The sequence below is a fragment of the Cynocephalus volans genome, chromosome 12 (assembly GCF_027409185.1).
Source record: "Cynocephalus volans isolate mCynVol1 chromosome 12, mCynVol1.pri, whole genome shotgun sequence".
Taxonomy (NCBI): domain Eukaryota; kingdom Metazoa; phylum Chordata; class Mammalia; order Dermoptera; family Cynocephalidae; genus Cynocephalus; species Cynocephalus volans.
In genome coordinates this window covers 28578104-28592935 of record NC_084471.1, presented here as the reverse complement: position 1 = coordinate 28592935, position 14832 = coordinate 28578104, and the positions used below count along the sequence as shown (strand labels likewise).

Genomic DNA, 14832 nt, shown 5'->3' with positions numbered 1-14832 from the left:
CTAGCTCTGGGGAACATGCTTTTGGATAACAATAAATTCAGCTCTGGAAAGGACTGGTCTCTGCAGTCTTAACTCTCTGTCCTTACAGCTGAGGTTTCATGCAAACCAAATCTGGCTTCTTCCTCCACATCAGACTAGCAACTTAACTGGCTGTGGTGACAGCAGGTCAGACCTCATACACTAAAACATTTGCCAGGGCCAGTCAGGAGACAGGGCACTCCAGGATCCTGCTCAAGGCCAGGACCCACTGGCTTCTCTCTCTTCTGCCCCTACCACCTAGGGGTTCACGGCTAGAGCACCCATAAGGAAAGAACCATGCTTTTAGTATCAACTTCTACTCTGAGCCATTCCACTAATACCCAGAGCACACACTTGTACCAAACACATTTTCAGCTCTTGGAATTTAAGCGCCAATAAAAATCTAAGCTTATTACAAATTATAGATGGCTTATCGGGTGGCCACATCTAAAGTAACAAAAGTACAAAGATTCCCATTCCCATGCCCCACCTCCCTCAGAGAAGAGGATTTGTCTTATATGTGAAATCTTAAATTGTCTATTTTGAAACAGGATGCACTCTTTGGGGAAAATGCATTAGCCTGGAATGACTGAGCAATGTCAATTTTAGATGCTTATATAGGTCACCCAATAGAATCATTTTTTTAAAAAGGCAAAAAAACTTGATAAAGATTTAGTGATTATTCTCAGGCATGACTTCATAGGTGTCAAATGTTGCTGTTGCTGTAAATAAGCCTTCTAACGGTCTCAAGTGATATTGTGAGTGGTTTATCATGGGGATCACAAACATAGCCACAGGACAAATGAAAACAAAAACTCCTAAACTTACGTGAATGGGTATTTGTAACTTGAGATAAAATGTACATCCAAAAAGTGCTGTATCCAAACTATTTGGATGGAATTAAAGTCAATATTTTCTGGAAAAGCTGCGACTCAAAAAATAGTTCTTATGTGACAAAGATACCAAAGTCAAAGATGCATATGGAAAGTTTTAAAAAATTATTTCACAAAGTAGGAGTTGAAAAAGCCACATTTCTAAATTAATACATACATAAAATCATGCATCAATTATAAAACAATACGTAAGCTAAATTTAAATTTTAAATATTACAGTATGTAATAGGTATTTCACTATTTTAACTACATGCTTAGACATTAACATATTCCCCTCAGCTTTTTTTTTGGAAGCTGGCCGGTAAAGAGATTGAACCCTGGACCTTGGCGTCAGCAGCTCTAACCAACTGAGCTAATCAGCCAGCCCTAACATATTCATTTCGACTAAAAAACTTCAAGGGGATCTTTTTATTGGGAAGGCAGGGGGGGAAAAAAAATCACCTCAGGTTTGGGCATATACACTTTTTTATTAATAAGCTATAAGCACACAAAAGCCAGCTTACAAAACATCTACTTTTAAAATTAGCTAATATAACCTACAAGATTTTAATTTATACTTTAATCTTAAGATGACTTTTGAAAGTTCTTCTTTATGATATAAAATACAGTATATACAAAAATATAGTCTATAAAGACTTCAAGAATGACCAACTGAATAAGATCTATCTTGCTGGACAATGAATTAGTTTTTTACTTGAAAGCTGTTACGGAGGGAAACCAAATATAGATCTCTGAATGAGTGTAAGAACACTATAACAGAAGTCTACTGAATCAGGATCTCAATTTGCACATGAGTCACAGCCCGTATAGTGACATTTTTAGAGTCTCATATGTATAATGTCTTTCTCTAAATTGTCAGCTCTAGGCCACAAATTATAAAACTTACAATCATGAAGGACTGAAAGAACTACTGATCCCTCAGTGGTTCTGATCCATATCTGAAATAGCTAAAAACACACCACGAGCATATGACCTTCAAGTAGACAGTCTCTCTGTAGTTAGTAACTCATGCTTCTAAAAGGATTGTAATAGAATACTATGAAATACCTGTATCTCTCCTCTTGCAGGGTCTGAGAAATAAAACCATACTCTCTCTTAAACTGCACCTTCACTGCCTCGATGTCCTCGGCCAGCTGTGCTTGGGTGTCCTTGATCTCCCTCAGTTCCTCCAGGATCATGGTGAGCTTCCCCTGGCTGTTCAGTGTGCTGGCTCCACCAGCCCCAAAGGACTGGTTCCCGTTACTGTCAGCCGAGCCTGACGTGCCACTCGAACACTCGTCGTCGCTGCCATATTTGGGCTTGTTCACGATGGTGGCACTGCCCCCGTAGGCCCTGGTGCTCGGCTCAGGCCTAAACTCCTCTAAGGAATTTTTTAAGTGAGCAATATTATCAGCACTGCCAAACTTATTCCGGATCAAATTGGCAAACTCTCTGGACTTACTGAAAACAAACACGGGTGGAGTGAGGGATACCCCTGGCATGCCTGATTTACTGCTCTCCATGCTGTGGGGAGCAGTCCGAGATTTCATGTGGGCATCTTTCAGAGAGTGCTGTATGTCCTTCAGGTTGTCTTTGGAAATGTCCTTTGAGCTTCTGGAGGCTCCATTCTGTTCGATCTCTCTGAGCTTTCTGTGATACTGCTCTAATTTCTTCTGCAGCTGAGCAATGGAGTGAGCTGACTTCTGATTCTTCTTCTCAAAGACTTGTTTGATTCGTCCAGCCTGCTGCTTGTCCGCGCTACTGACTAGTTTCAGATACTCGGCAACATTCCCATCGCGGGATGTTTGCTCGATTTTTATCTGCTCTGTTACCTTTAGGATTTTTTGTTTCAGGCTCTCTGCGCTGAGTTTGACCTTGTGGAAGTCCAGGATGCCATCTGGTACGTCAAAGTTGAGGTTGGTGTCGGACCCTCCTCGGCGTATGTTCAGGGGCAGGCTTAAGGTATTCATGTCATGACGTTCTACCTGAAAGAGATAGAAAAGAAGCACCGTAAAACCTGAAGTCAAAGAGACAATTACTCTGACACCATTTGTGCACACACAACAAACATACTATAAGTCCTTGACTTCCAAACTGCAAGTTTCACAGGATAAATACTCCCTACTATCCTCTCAGGTTGAATACAGGACAGCCCAACTCCTTCCTGCATTCAGGTACACTAACTAGCTCTGAGATTTAGATCTTCCAGGGTATCCAATATTCTGTCTGATAAGATGGTAACTACTGGCTGCCTAGGTAGAAAGTGCAGAATGGATAAGGTCACCAGTCAGTCCTGGTTTCCCAAAGTGCCCAGGCACCTGGAGTGTCTGCCATGCCCCATTTACCGTAAACTTCACATTTAAGGGTAATGCATCCAAAACAGAACTCACTCATTTAAAAGAAGGAGAATGGAAAAAGGAAAGATAGAGAGAAAGAAAGAAAAGTGCCAGGGGGCTGGCTGGTTAGCTCGCTTGGTTAGAGCATGGTGCTGATAACACCAAGGTTAAGGGCTCAGATAACCCTAACAGCCAGCAGTCAATAAACAAAAAACAAACAAAGAAAGGTACCAGCAGATGCATCCCATCAACACAAGAAAACTATTTTCTTAACGGAATCGTTAAAAAGATGTGACAGAATAATATGGTCTAAGATTAACTTTAATAATTGGACAATGCAATAATAGTATTCAGACATGGAAACAACCTCAAACCACAACCACAGTGAATTTAAAAAAAGAAAAAGAAAACCAATAATCCTAAGACCACATGAAATAGCTTTCTCATTCAAGAGCCACCTAGAGCACATAACTGCACAGTAGCACTGCGCACCTGGCAAGGGGGACAGCAAGTCTGTGCTCTGCAACCGAAGGCAAATGAGACTGTGTGCTGGGTTCTGTGGATGTTTCCTGTGTGTTCGCTTGTTTGATCCTCATTAGCACGCTAAGCAAAGAATGGGTTAAACACACAAACACGTAGAACTGAGGGTTAAAGAGCCAGGATTTAAATCCAAGTCACCCTAACCCGAATCCTCTTTCCATGTCAGGATACTCTACTATTAATATCCTCAAAGGACAAAAAATGGTAGTTTGAACACAATCTCCAAACAATGATTCATAAGATCTACACTGAAGCATCTTATTTGTCAAGTTAACAACCATTTGATTGGCATAATGCCTTGATATAGAGTCTCAAAAGAAATTGAATGGGATGCAAGACAATATTCATCACACTTTTTTTTTGTAGGGACTACTAGGTTGATAGCAGAATATTAGTAAGGAATTCACTCAGTGGACCTCACACTGTCTGAGTAACCCAGACTCAAGTAAGGACCATTTCCAACAATGAGTCTGAACACCTCACCACACGATAAATCCTACCCTGTGCTTATCCCAACGCAGGGAGCCCCATGGCCCAGTGCGACATGACGCTAGGTCAGTGGGTCAGGCCTCCTTCACAACTTAACAGAAGTTTGTTAACATTATTTCTTGGCCCCTCTCCTCCCATAAACAATTTTGTCATGAATGTGAGTCACCAGTTGCTTCATCTGGCAGAAGAGTATCACATAGGAAAGGCTGGAAGGAAAGAAATGCCAAAATCACTGTACGACTAGAAAACAGGATGTATGAAGAAAAGATAACGGAACTGGGACTTCACCTGGTCTGGAGAGAAGGATGGGTGTAGGGAATAAAGAAGGTATGCAACGATCTTCAAGTCCTAGAGAGATGACCACAGGAAGCTCAAGGCAACCATGTGTGTAGCTCATTAGTGGACCCAAACAGGAATGTGTTCAAATTATAGCAACAGAGAATGCACTAAACTCAGAAAATGTTTTGGAAAGACAGGGTAATTAATGGTAACTATATAACCACCGAGGCTGAAAATCTGATTTTACTGGAGATATCAAATCTGATCAGGCTGCTCCTTAGAAACTTTCTTTGGCTCCCTAATGCCTCCTAAATGAAATAATACAACCCAAGCACTGTAAGGCCTAAGTTTACTTTTTGGGCCTCACCTTGCACCTGAAGGATACCATTTATAGAACCCAAAGTTCCCAGAATGTATGTGAATTTTCTATGGATTTTCGCATACGGATGATATCTGCAATGCCTGCCAAGCATCCACTTCTGTTTATCGAAATCCTCTATATTCTTTAAAATCTGTTTTAAATGCCTCTTCTTCCATGAAGTTTTTCCTAGTCCCCTTTGGAACACTGCCTCTCCTTACTGTGATCCTCCCTGCTGCTTTGTGTGCTTATCTTGTGGTACCACTTCACTCCTCCTTTTTGTCACTCATCCCAGGACTTTAACCCCCATAGACTGCAAGCTCCTTCAGGGAACAGATGATGTCATAGCTGCACCCATCTGGTGAAACTAGCACTTCCTTTATTCACAGGAGGCTGTCAATAAATGCTCTCTGAACTAAAGTGACATCATTCTTTATTCCAAGGCACTAAACTCATTTAAGATACATTTTAAAAGAATCAAAAAATGAACTTGGAAGTTCTGTGCCTACGGCCCTGACAATTCTACAGAGATGTTTTCCCATTACCTAGACAATAAATTCGGCACCATTTCAAACTCACTCAACTAAACAGATTTTTCTGAGTATTAAGGTGTAACAAGATACATAAACACAAATAAGAACTTTAAAACTTTAATTGAAGTATAACTGACACTCAGAAAAGAGCACATTTCATAAGTATAAAACTCAGTGACTATTTCCAAACTGAATACATTGTATAAGCAGCACCCAGTTTAAGAAACAGAAGCCCCCTCCCACCCCGGCCCGTTTTCAATCAACTACAATCAACTACATCAATCAACTACATCACCCCACCTCCAGGGGTAACTATGATCCTGCTTCAAACAGCGTACGTTAGTTTTGCCTGTTGCATACACATACTCTTCTTGTCATTTTATATTCAACATTGTGAGTTTCATAAGAACTTGTTCTTGCCCTCCTGGACCTCACAGATAAGATCAGATTATTTAAAAAAAAAAAAAAAAAATGCTTGACATTCTGTACTGAGAAGTCCACTACAACGTTTGAAAATTTCCTACTTTACCTTACCAAACTCAGCAGTAAGTTACCGCCTGCTCTTTAATTCTCTCCTGCACCAGAGCTGGTCACCCAACTCTGTAGTCTCAATGCAACGAGCCTTTCTTCCTTACAGATGCTGGTGCAGGCCAACCTCGTATGCACATGAATGTTTACGCACATGGCTGAGGGACTTTTGGCTCACTTTAAAGTTATAACAATGCTTGGCCTGTCCTTAAGAGTCCAGGTTGGGGGAAGCAACAGCATTTAAAGCCCAAATCAACCAATCTTACTGCTTGTCAGCAAATCCCAATTAAAAATGTTTGATGATGGTAAAGTTGGAACTATTGCTGAGCTGTACTTTTTGGCCTTTTATAGCCTGAGCACTGCACAGATAAGTGAGAGCCAGCTATACACATTACTGTTAGATGCCCATAAATTCCCTGAACACAAACTGAAATTACACGTATGTGCTAGGAAGAAAGCTGTGCGAGTCCTTCATCGTTCGTTTAATCTGGACTTGGCAATGACTCTGTACAGCGCTCTATACAGTGCAGCTTGGCTTCAGGCTTAGGACATGGAGAGGAGGCAAAGGTTCATGGACTACCTGGAGTCAACATGCATGTGGACTATATGGGTCAGGAGATACGTGTCCCAGTTTTGGAACTGACATTTACTATCTACGTGTTCTTGGGTAAATCGAGTCACATCTGTGGGCCTCCATTTATTAATCTATCGAACAAAGAAACAGAATGAGATAATCCAGAACTAATACTGCACAATTCCAGGAAATGTAGTCCAAGCGATCTTTGCTGTGAGACAGTACCACGTAACAGCCAAGACTGTGGGCTCTGGAGACAGACTGCTTTGGTTTCCACCTTAGCACCACTCTTATGAGCCATATGACCTTGGAAAATGACTTAGCTTCTCTATTCCTCAGTCTCCTCTTCTGAAAATGGAGATAATTCTTCAAAGAGTCATTGTGAGAAATAAATGAGATAATGCATGTGAAGTGCTAAAGACTTCCTGGCACACAGAATGGTTTCAACAAGTGTTTGCTACTCCTATCATTCCCAACTTCACTTAAAAATGTACCTAAATTCAATTGTATATGAAATGTATACAAAAACTGAAAGGAAAGCAAGCTCCAAAGTGTTAACAATGATTAGCTTTGAACTGTGGGGTTATGAGAGGTCATTCTTTTTATCATGTTTTTGTATCTTCCAAATTTAAAAAAATAAAATGAATTACTGTTTTGGGAGAAAAGAGGCTGTTTTTAAAAAATAACTGCTAGCTTCTTTCAGTTCTCCCAGAATTACTTGGCTGTTATTACCTTAGATGAAAGGCAGACCACAAGTGAAACGCCATCTCTAATCATGTTTTCCTTCCAGCAGCAGAGACATTTCCGCTGTCACCTCAATGTTCTGGAACAAAAGCTGAGGAAAAGCCTAAGCCCTGGACAGACGTCAAAAACTGACCCTGAGTCATTACTGCAATGAACCAAGTCTCCAGCACAACACCCCAAGTTAGCTCACCTTTCTTACTGGGACGTAGGCACAACTCAGTCATTACCATCACTACTCAGAACACATCGTTCAGGCTTCAAAAGAGGGCTGTCTCCTATCACACTTCTACACACCCCCTAAAGCTCCAGAGGGAAATGAACAAGAAGGGATGGATAGCCAATGCAGAGGCACCTCCCACTCCACGTCCCCATGCAACAGAACTGAAAAGGAGAACAGGGGCTCCTGTGGACCCCAGAAGGACATGGACCAAGGCAGGAGTCCTCTGAGGCTCTGGAGAGTTCAGAATGGCCAGAATATGCAGGGCACAGAGAGATTAGAATGATGGGACATATGACAATGGTTTGCTTAGTCCCAAGGCTAGATATAATGAGCCTGTGTTTAAAGAAAGGATACCTGAGCTCAGACACACTTATATAAAGAAAGGGTCAGGTCCTTCAAATGGGCTGTCATTTCTAAGGCAACAGGTATTTCAGAGTACATGTGAGTGCACATTTCCACACCAGCCTCCAAGGAGCTGCATATTCAGTATCTAAAGGCTTTTACATGACTTTGCGCCCTAGGTCTCCAAGTCAATAACACTGATATTTATTTTTTCCTATTACTCATGTTAGCTGAACTTTACTTCAGGCCTAGAGTCAAGGCTGTGCCTATCATTTGCCAGTCAGAATGCTGAGGCTTTGCCGGAGTATCAATGTCAAAATCTCAATGGCTTAAAAAGAAAGGTTTATTTCTTGCTCATAGTAACAAGTCTGCTGGAGTCAGCTGAAGGACCGAGGCTGTGCTGGAGTCTGCCATCTGGAATGCTGTGGGCGAATCATCCACTGGCTTCTCAAGACTTCTCCCAGCAGAGATACACCTGTGACTTCCTCCATTCATGACACTAGCCCTACCTAACTTCCAGGGCACAGGAAGTATAATCCTACTACACACCCAGGAGGAAAAATGTCATGTTGGTGTCATGTGTAGTGTCTTTTTCAATTGCTAAAAACTCTCTGTGGTAGGTTCTATTATTATTGCTATTTTACAAATGAGAAAACTAGGCACAGAGAAGTAAATTGCGGGGGGGGCACACAGCTAGCAAAAGGCAGAGCCAAGACTGAAGTCCAGGTCCTCTGTCTCCAGCGCCTGCTTCCATAACAAACTGAGTCCTTTGATTATAAGTCAGGCACTGTGCTGAAGATTTTTTTATGCATTCATGTATTCTCCACACCAATCCTCTTTTATGAGGAAACCGAGGCTTGTAAAGAACATATATGTTTCTTGAGATCCATGGATAATAATAAATAGCTTAGCTGGGGCTCAACTTAGGTTTATGAAGTATGCAATACTTTGCAAGATCCATACAAGCTCAGCCACTGGCTGTGTGAGAATCCACCCCTAACGTGGTCATCAGACTTGTGTGGACACTTTGGGTTTGATTTAAACTACTCTGTCAGAAAATTCTCCCTCCGGCTGAACCTGCAATCATTACCTCTGTAACTTTTTATCCATAGCCGTGGTGTTGCTTCCTGAAGCCACACCAATCTCAGGTTTGATGCAGTCTGTAAAATCCATTCTTCTTGATCCATATTTTAATCCATAAACAGTGATTTAGGTCAAATCATTTTATCAGGATAAAAAAGCTTATTGCTTTTATTGGAACAATACCCAAGCATTTACAATAACTAAAAGAAAGAGGAGGAGATAGAAGCCGAAGGTAAAAATAAGAAAAGATAAAGGACCTATGGAGAAGTATGCTGTGTCTAAGGGCCTAACAAGGGAGGGGCTGATATCTAGACATGTGGGAAAAGACACCCAGCAGATATGGCCTGGATTTGCCTGGAGGGAAGGGAATGCCCCCTTCCCTATGCTGGGTTATACAGCTGAGAGAATGAGGCACTGCCTAGAAAAACAGAAGCTTTATATCACTTTTCTACTAGTGATTTACATGATACTACTAAACCACCTTCCTTCCCTCTTGCTACCTGTGGTCACTTGACATGCACCTGCAAAATGTCTAGCCAGTTAGTGAACATGAAACTCGTGGAAGCTAACCAAACCACTGGACCCTCACATCAAACACTTGGTTTTCTTGTTAATGGAGCTAACCTATCCTGGAAAAATAACTCTGAAGGCTTGATAAAGCCTCCTCGTCATCCATTAAGAGAGACCTATTAATAACTTCATGAGGACACCTATACAGAATATTCAATACCTACTTTCTCTGGAAGAAGAAAGCCACATTTTCCCCACCACATGCTGGCAAGAAAAAATCTTAAGGATCGTCCTCTTAAGATTTTTAAGATGGTATCCAAAAGGACATTTTATTTGAAGTGTCTTAGTAAAAATGTTTGTTCTAACTTGTTTAGACAAGGAACATTTCCTTTCATGGTCCAAGTCTGGCAACAGTACACTCTGACCTGTAAGTAAGTGCACTGTGTACAGCACAGAACTGAGTCAATGGTTTTACCATAAAGGCTTTATTCACCCACTTCCGTCCTTCTTCCTGTCTCAGCATCACTGACAAAAGAAATCGTGTGGCATCAAAAGTTCTACTTCCTGACTGCAGGTAAACTCATCACTCTGGAATTAAGGATCATTTGGGGCAGGGACTGGAGCACACGTACTTCTGACAGCCCAATCCTTTCTCCACAGACACTACAAATTAATCGTGTAAAGGAGACTAGGCAGTGTTTAAGGTTCTCACAAACAAATTCTTCAAGCATCCTCAAGCACTTATAAACACTTGATACTGTAATTAGAAATAATTATCTTCTCATTAAGTCTCTACTAGGCAACAGTGGTAATCTTCGAGTTACACGCACTAAAAATACATATTTCTTCAAAATAGCTTATAATTCACACTTTCAATTTAATACAAACTAATCTCTTACAAAATTAGTCTGACCTGGTAAGGATTTCCCACGTACTAAATCTACATGAGAATTAAAGAGGAAAAAGGTCCAGATTTAAAAAGACTGTCCCTTGAAGGGCAGAAGGGGAGGCTACGGTCATGGAAACTGCCCCACCTGACACTGAGCACCACCTGCAGGTGAGGACAGCCGGTCCCCCGGCAGGAAGCTGCCAAGGAACGTGAGGCGGCAGCAGCCACAGGGGCGACTTCTGCGATGAGGAAGGGTCTCTGGGGACCTCAGGTATCTCGACAACAGGCAAGTTTGGGAAAGGGGGTGAGCACCTAATATCTGCCCCTCGCCTTTCCAGGCCCGGACACTAAGAACCTTCTTGAAGGAAGACTTACAGTTCCTTCTTGTGGGGAGAGGATGAGTTCTGGAGAGGAGGCAGAAGGAAGCCCCAATTTTAGGACTAAGAACTGTACAGTCATCTGTCCACTGAGGCTTTCAGTTCCTAACTCAGAGGGGGAGGGAATAAGGGGTGAGTGACAGCCCCTGGGCACTACACTTAAGGCCTTTTGAAGGGTTCTGGAAACTTTCCCACCCATGCTTGCTTATTCCTATTGGCTTCTGGTCAGCAAGGAAGGGGAGGTGGGAATACTACCTCCGATCTTGAAAGAAACACCCCCGGGGAATTGAGAGGGTGGAGGCAGCTTAAAAAGACCACGAATAATCAGTCTCCAAGGTCCTCAGCCAGCGAGAAGAAAAAAGAGGGCAGCCTGGGGGAGGAAGGTCTGCCTACTGCTCAGGATCGGGGGCCCAGTCTTTTCCTTTTCCTGTAGCCCCAGCAGACGCAGGGTAGGCACTCTTGGGAGAGACCTATGCTTCACCTAAGTTTCTAAGTGATAGCTACAAATCTAGCCTTTCCTGCAGAGTCTTTAGGCATCTTCAATCTGAATGAGCTCTTTGAGGGTTCTTAGTGCCCTCTTAAACACACGCCACAGTGACTAACAGTACAGGTCACCTGGTAGGGGTTAAAAAGGTGCACTCCCAAGGAAACTCAAGGGTAGGTGCACTGACCTGCCAGAAAAGTTACAGCTGGAACAATCCTTAGAGATCTCACCTGGTTCAATGCCTGTTGTGTTTTTTGTTGGTGGTGGTGGTGGCTGGCTGGTTCCAGATCCAAAACCTTGACCTCAGTATTAGCAACACCACACTCTAACCAATTAAGCTAACCAGCCAGTCCCTCCAATCCCTGTTTTTAAAAGCAGCAACTTAAATATGAACCAAGTAACATTTCATTTTAATCCATGTTCTATTCATTATAGGTGCCCTACACAAAACAAAGTAATTTGTCTCCTAAAGTACAGCTTCATGGATAACTAAGTGATTATAACAGGGGTATGTCTATCAGATTAACAATAATCATGTTTCCCTTTTTGCCCTGGATGCTAGGAAATTCGGAACCAAACTTAGAGTAACTGTTATCTGGTGACTAGCCTATTTGTTTTCTCCTCCTTTTGACTTCTGATTATTATCGCTACTCTATTTTCCCTGTGCCCTATAATCTGGCTCCCAGTGGAAAGAAGTAGGTGTACTTTAATCTATAGATGGTAGCCACATCATCATGCTTGGAAATGAACATGTAATAGGGGGAACATGGCGAAACCTACCCAGTTCATACACTGGCACAGCTATTTCTCCTATCCTTATTCCCAGGGCACCCAGAGAAAGCCACACTAGGGTCACAATCTGGCTCATATCCTTCAAAAAGTTGCTATATAAGACTGAGCACCAGGAGACAGCATTCGGTACTAGAGCTCCAAAATGCAACCTCAAAGCAAATCTAAGCCTCATTGTCGGGCTAGGACTCAGAGACCCTTCAAACCCGTTGTGCAGACTGGGTCACAAACCCCTCACACACAGGTCCATGAGGTAGGTAATAGGAAAAAGATCCTGTAGCCGTGAGTAAAAATTAATAGGCTTTATTCAGATGCAAGCTCAGGTAGCTACCAGCAGCCCTAGCCGCCCCAGTAGCCCTCTCAGGGTGTACTGAGGGCAGTGGGGATCAGGGCCGTGTGTCCTTTATACTTTGCGAGTCAGATAACCAAAGAACACCTGCGCGACATGCGCAATTACACTAAACAATAACCAAAGAACACCTGCGCGCACATGCGCAATTACACTAAACAATAACCAAAGAACACCTGGGCGCACAGGCGCAATTACAAACAATAACGAAGGAACACCTGAGCACACGTGCACATATTTACATTAAACAGGCTAGGTCATGCTCAGCAAGATTCTGAACATCTGAGGGATCCCGACCATTTATATTTCAATTTTCCTTACACTCATAATTTATTCTCTGTAGGTCAGGGTTTAATTTATTTTTGGTACTATAACAAATACTTGGGGGGAAAACATGTACTGGATGATTTGTAGTACAGAATTTTGTTATAAACACATCAGAACACTAATAGCTATCAGACAGGGCTTAGAAATAACATAAGTAGTTTTGAGGGAGAAGTAAAAGAAAAATTAATCCATATTCCTTTCTTTCCCTTTTGTAATGCTGAAGCTATTTTTGAGCAGTTTTATTTTTTCTAATATAAGCCAGCAATCTCATCACCAAATGACAATTAAAAATAAAAAGCTTCCTTTAGTTGTATCAATATAATATATAGCATTACATTTAAAGAAAAAAAAATTAATGTCCATGAAAGTACATTCAATCAATATTTTAGGGTGGTTCAAGCATGGTGGTTTTTACAACTAACTGATCACAACCAGTTACAGATTTCTTTGTTTCTTCTCCACTCCCACTGCTTCACTTGGATAGCCTTTTAAAAACAAAGAACATTCTGGGGATGGAAAAACAGCCTTAACTTTGAAGTTGTGCTGGGCCTTCAAATGAGGCCATCAATATAAAAACTCATATTTCCTTGGGCCAAATAAAATTATCTTTTTAAAAGATAAATAATATCATGTCTTGTTCCTTCTCAAAACCTTTAAAGTTCCCTAAAGTGTGAAATCCTTCACAAAGAATTAAGACTCTTGATCAGGGTCCTATCCTAGCCATATTCCAGTAGATCCGCCCATCATGATATTTTGAGCACATCTATATACAACCACTAGAGTAAGGCTGGAGCTTTATATATACCTCTCATTTAATCCTCACAGCTCAACGAGGTAGGTGTCATTAACTCTGTTTAAGTGGGAGGCATCAAATAAGTTGTGGTTACAGCTAATAAGACACAGAGCCAAAATTTGTACCAATATCTAGCTTTTTACCCTTCATCTTCTTCCATCTGTCTAATGAGCCAGCCGCCCCTGAATACTACATGCATTTTCCTGTTTCTGTGCTAGTTCCTCATCCTAGCATGGCCTCCCAGGCTCCTTCCCAATTTACCTTTCAAGTATTCAAACACCACCTTGTCCTCCCCCAAGCCTAGCTGGAACCGACCACACCCTCTGTACTCTCCCCCAAATCTGCATTTACCCCTTTCACAGTGCTTATTCTGCTAGGCATGAGAAGTATTTGTATAACATTTGTTCCCCCACTATTTGGAAGCCTCCTTGAAGAGAAGGAGCCACCTTGTCTGCCCCACACTCCTTCCTCAATAGGACCTTAGTGCTTGTTGAATGAATTAACTAGTGAGGCAGCCAGTTTCCCTCATGTTTTCATTTGCTCAGCTCTTTGCAATAAGATCAACAATAACGCGCAGCTGAGGTTGTGCTGGATTGCTTTCAAGATAGACCGGACTGTGAACTGTTCCTGGCTTTTGATTCATGTGAGAGCTCAAATATTCAGGAAACTGATGTTTCATGACTCTCCACTGCTCCAAGCAGACTATAGATGATTAATTACCAAATGATAAATATTAAGATACACAATGTATGGGATATGCAGGTTGATCCCTTCCTCCCTAAGTGACATTTTCCCTGCGGGTACCAACATAATTGCTACAGAGAGCCCACATAGCTGTTCCTCTGAACACACTATGTTCAGCAGTCTTGTATTGCATTAAATTGAAAACTTTAAAAAATAATTTATCTAATGCACCAATGGGATTATCAAATATTGTTTCTTGTCCCTTAGGAAATCACAATTCGATAGAACATGAACACATAAATAAGGGAGTCCTTTTACCCTCCAAAGTCTAAGAAGGCAATGATTTTTTCAAAGGACAAAGGCCTCAGGAAGAGTGCCAAGAGAGGACAGGATCTTGGCAAGACAGTTTAAATTTATTCAGAAAAGAGAAGCCACCAGTTATTAAGGATTTACAAGCATAAAATAACTTTCTAAATGTTTTACGTACATTATTTTGTTTTTCCTTTCATGAATCTGATATTGGAATTATCACTCCCCTTTTATAGATGGGAAAAGTAAGTGTCTTATCTGGAGTCATCAAGCTAATAAATGGCAGAGCTGTGATTCCAGCCCATGTCTACCTGGCTCCAAGAATATCCTAACTTTTCTTGAGAGCCTACTGCTTATGCCAAACCATTTATTAGACACATTCATATTTCCCACAACCCTGACAGC

At 41.6% G+C, this 14832-nt stretch overlaps 1 protein-coding gene across 3 annotated transcripts in view; it reads right to left on the bottom strand.

The window, feature by feature from the left end:
- The window catches only part of TMCC3 (transmembrane and coiled-coil domain family 3), a 68968-nt gene that overhangs the window by 9697 nt on the left and 44439 nt on the right, over positions 1 to 14832 (bottom strand). For all 3 annotated transcript variants that reach the window (XM_063075113.1, XM_063075114.1, XM_063075115.1), the window contains one exon: positions 1959 to 2875. In XM_063075113.1, the coding sequence (XP_062931183.1) occupies positions 1959 to 2875 (917 nt within the window). The remainder of the gene's footprint in view (positions 1 to 1958; positions 2876 to 14832) is intronic.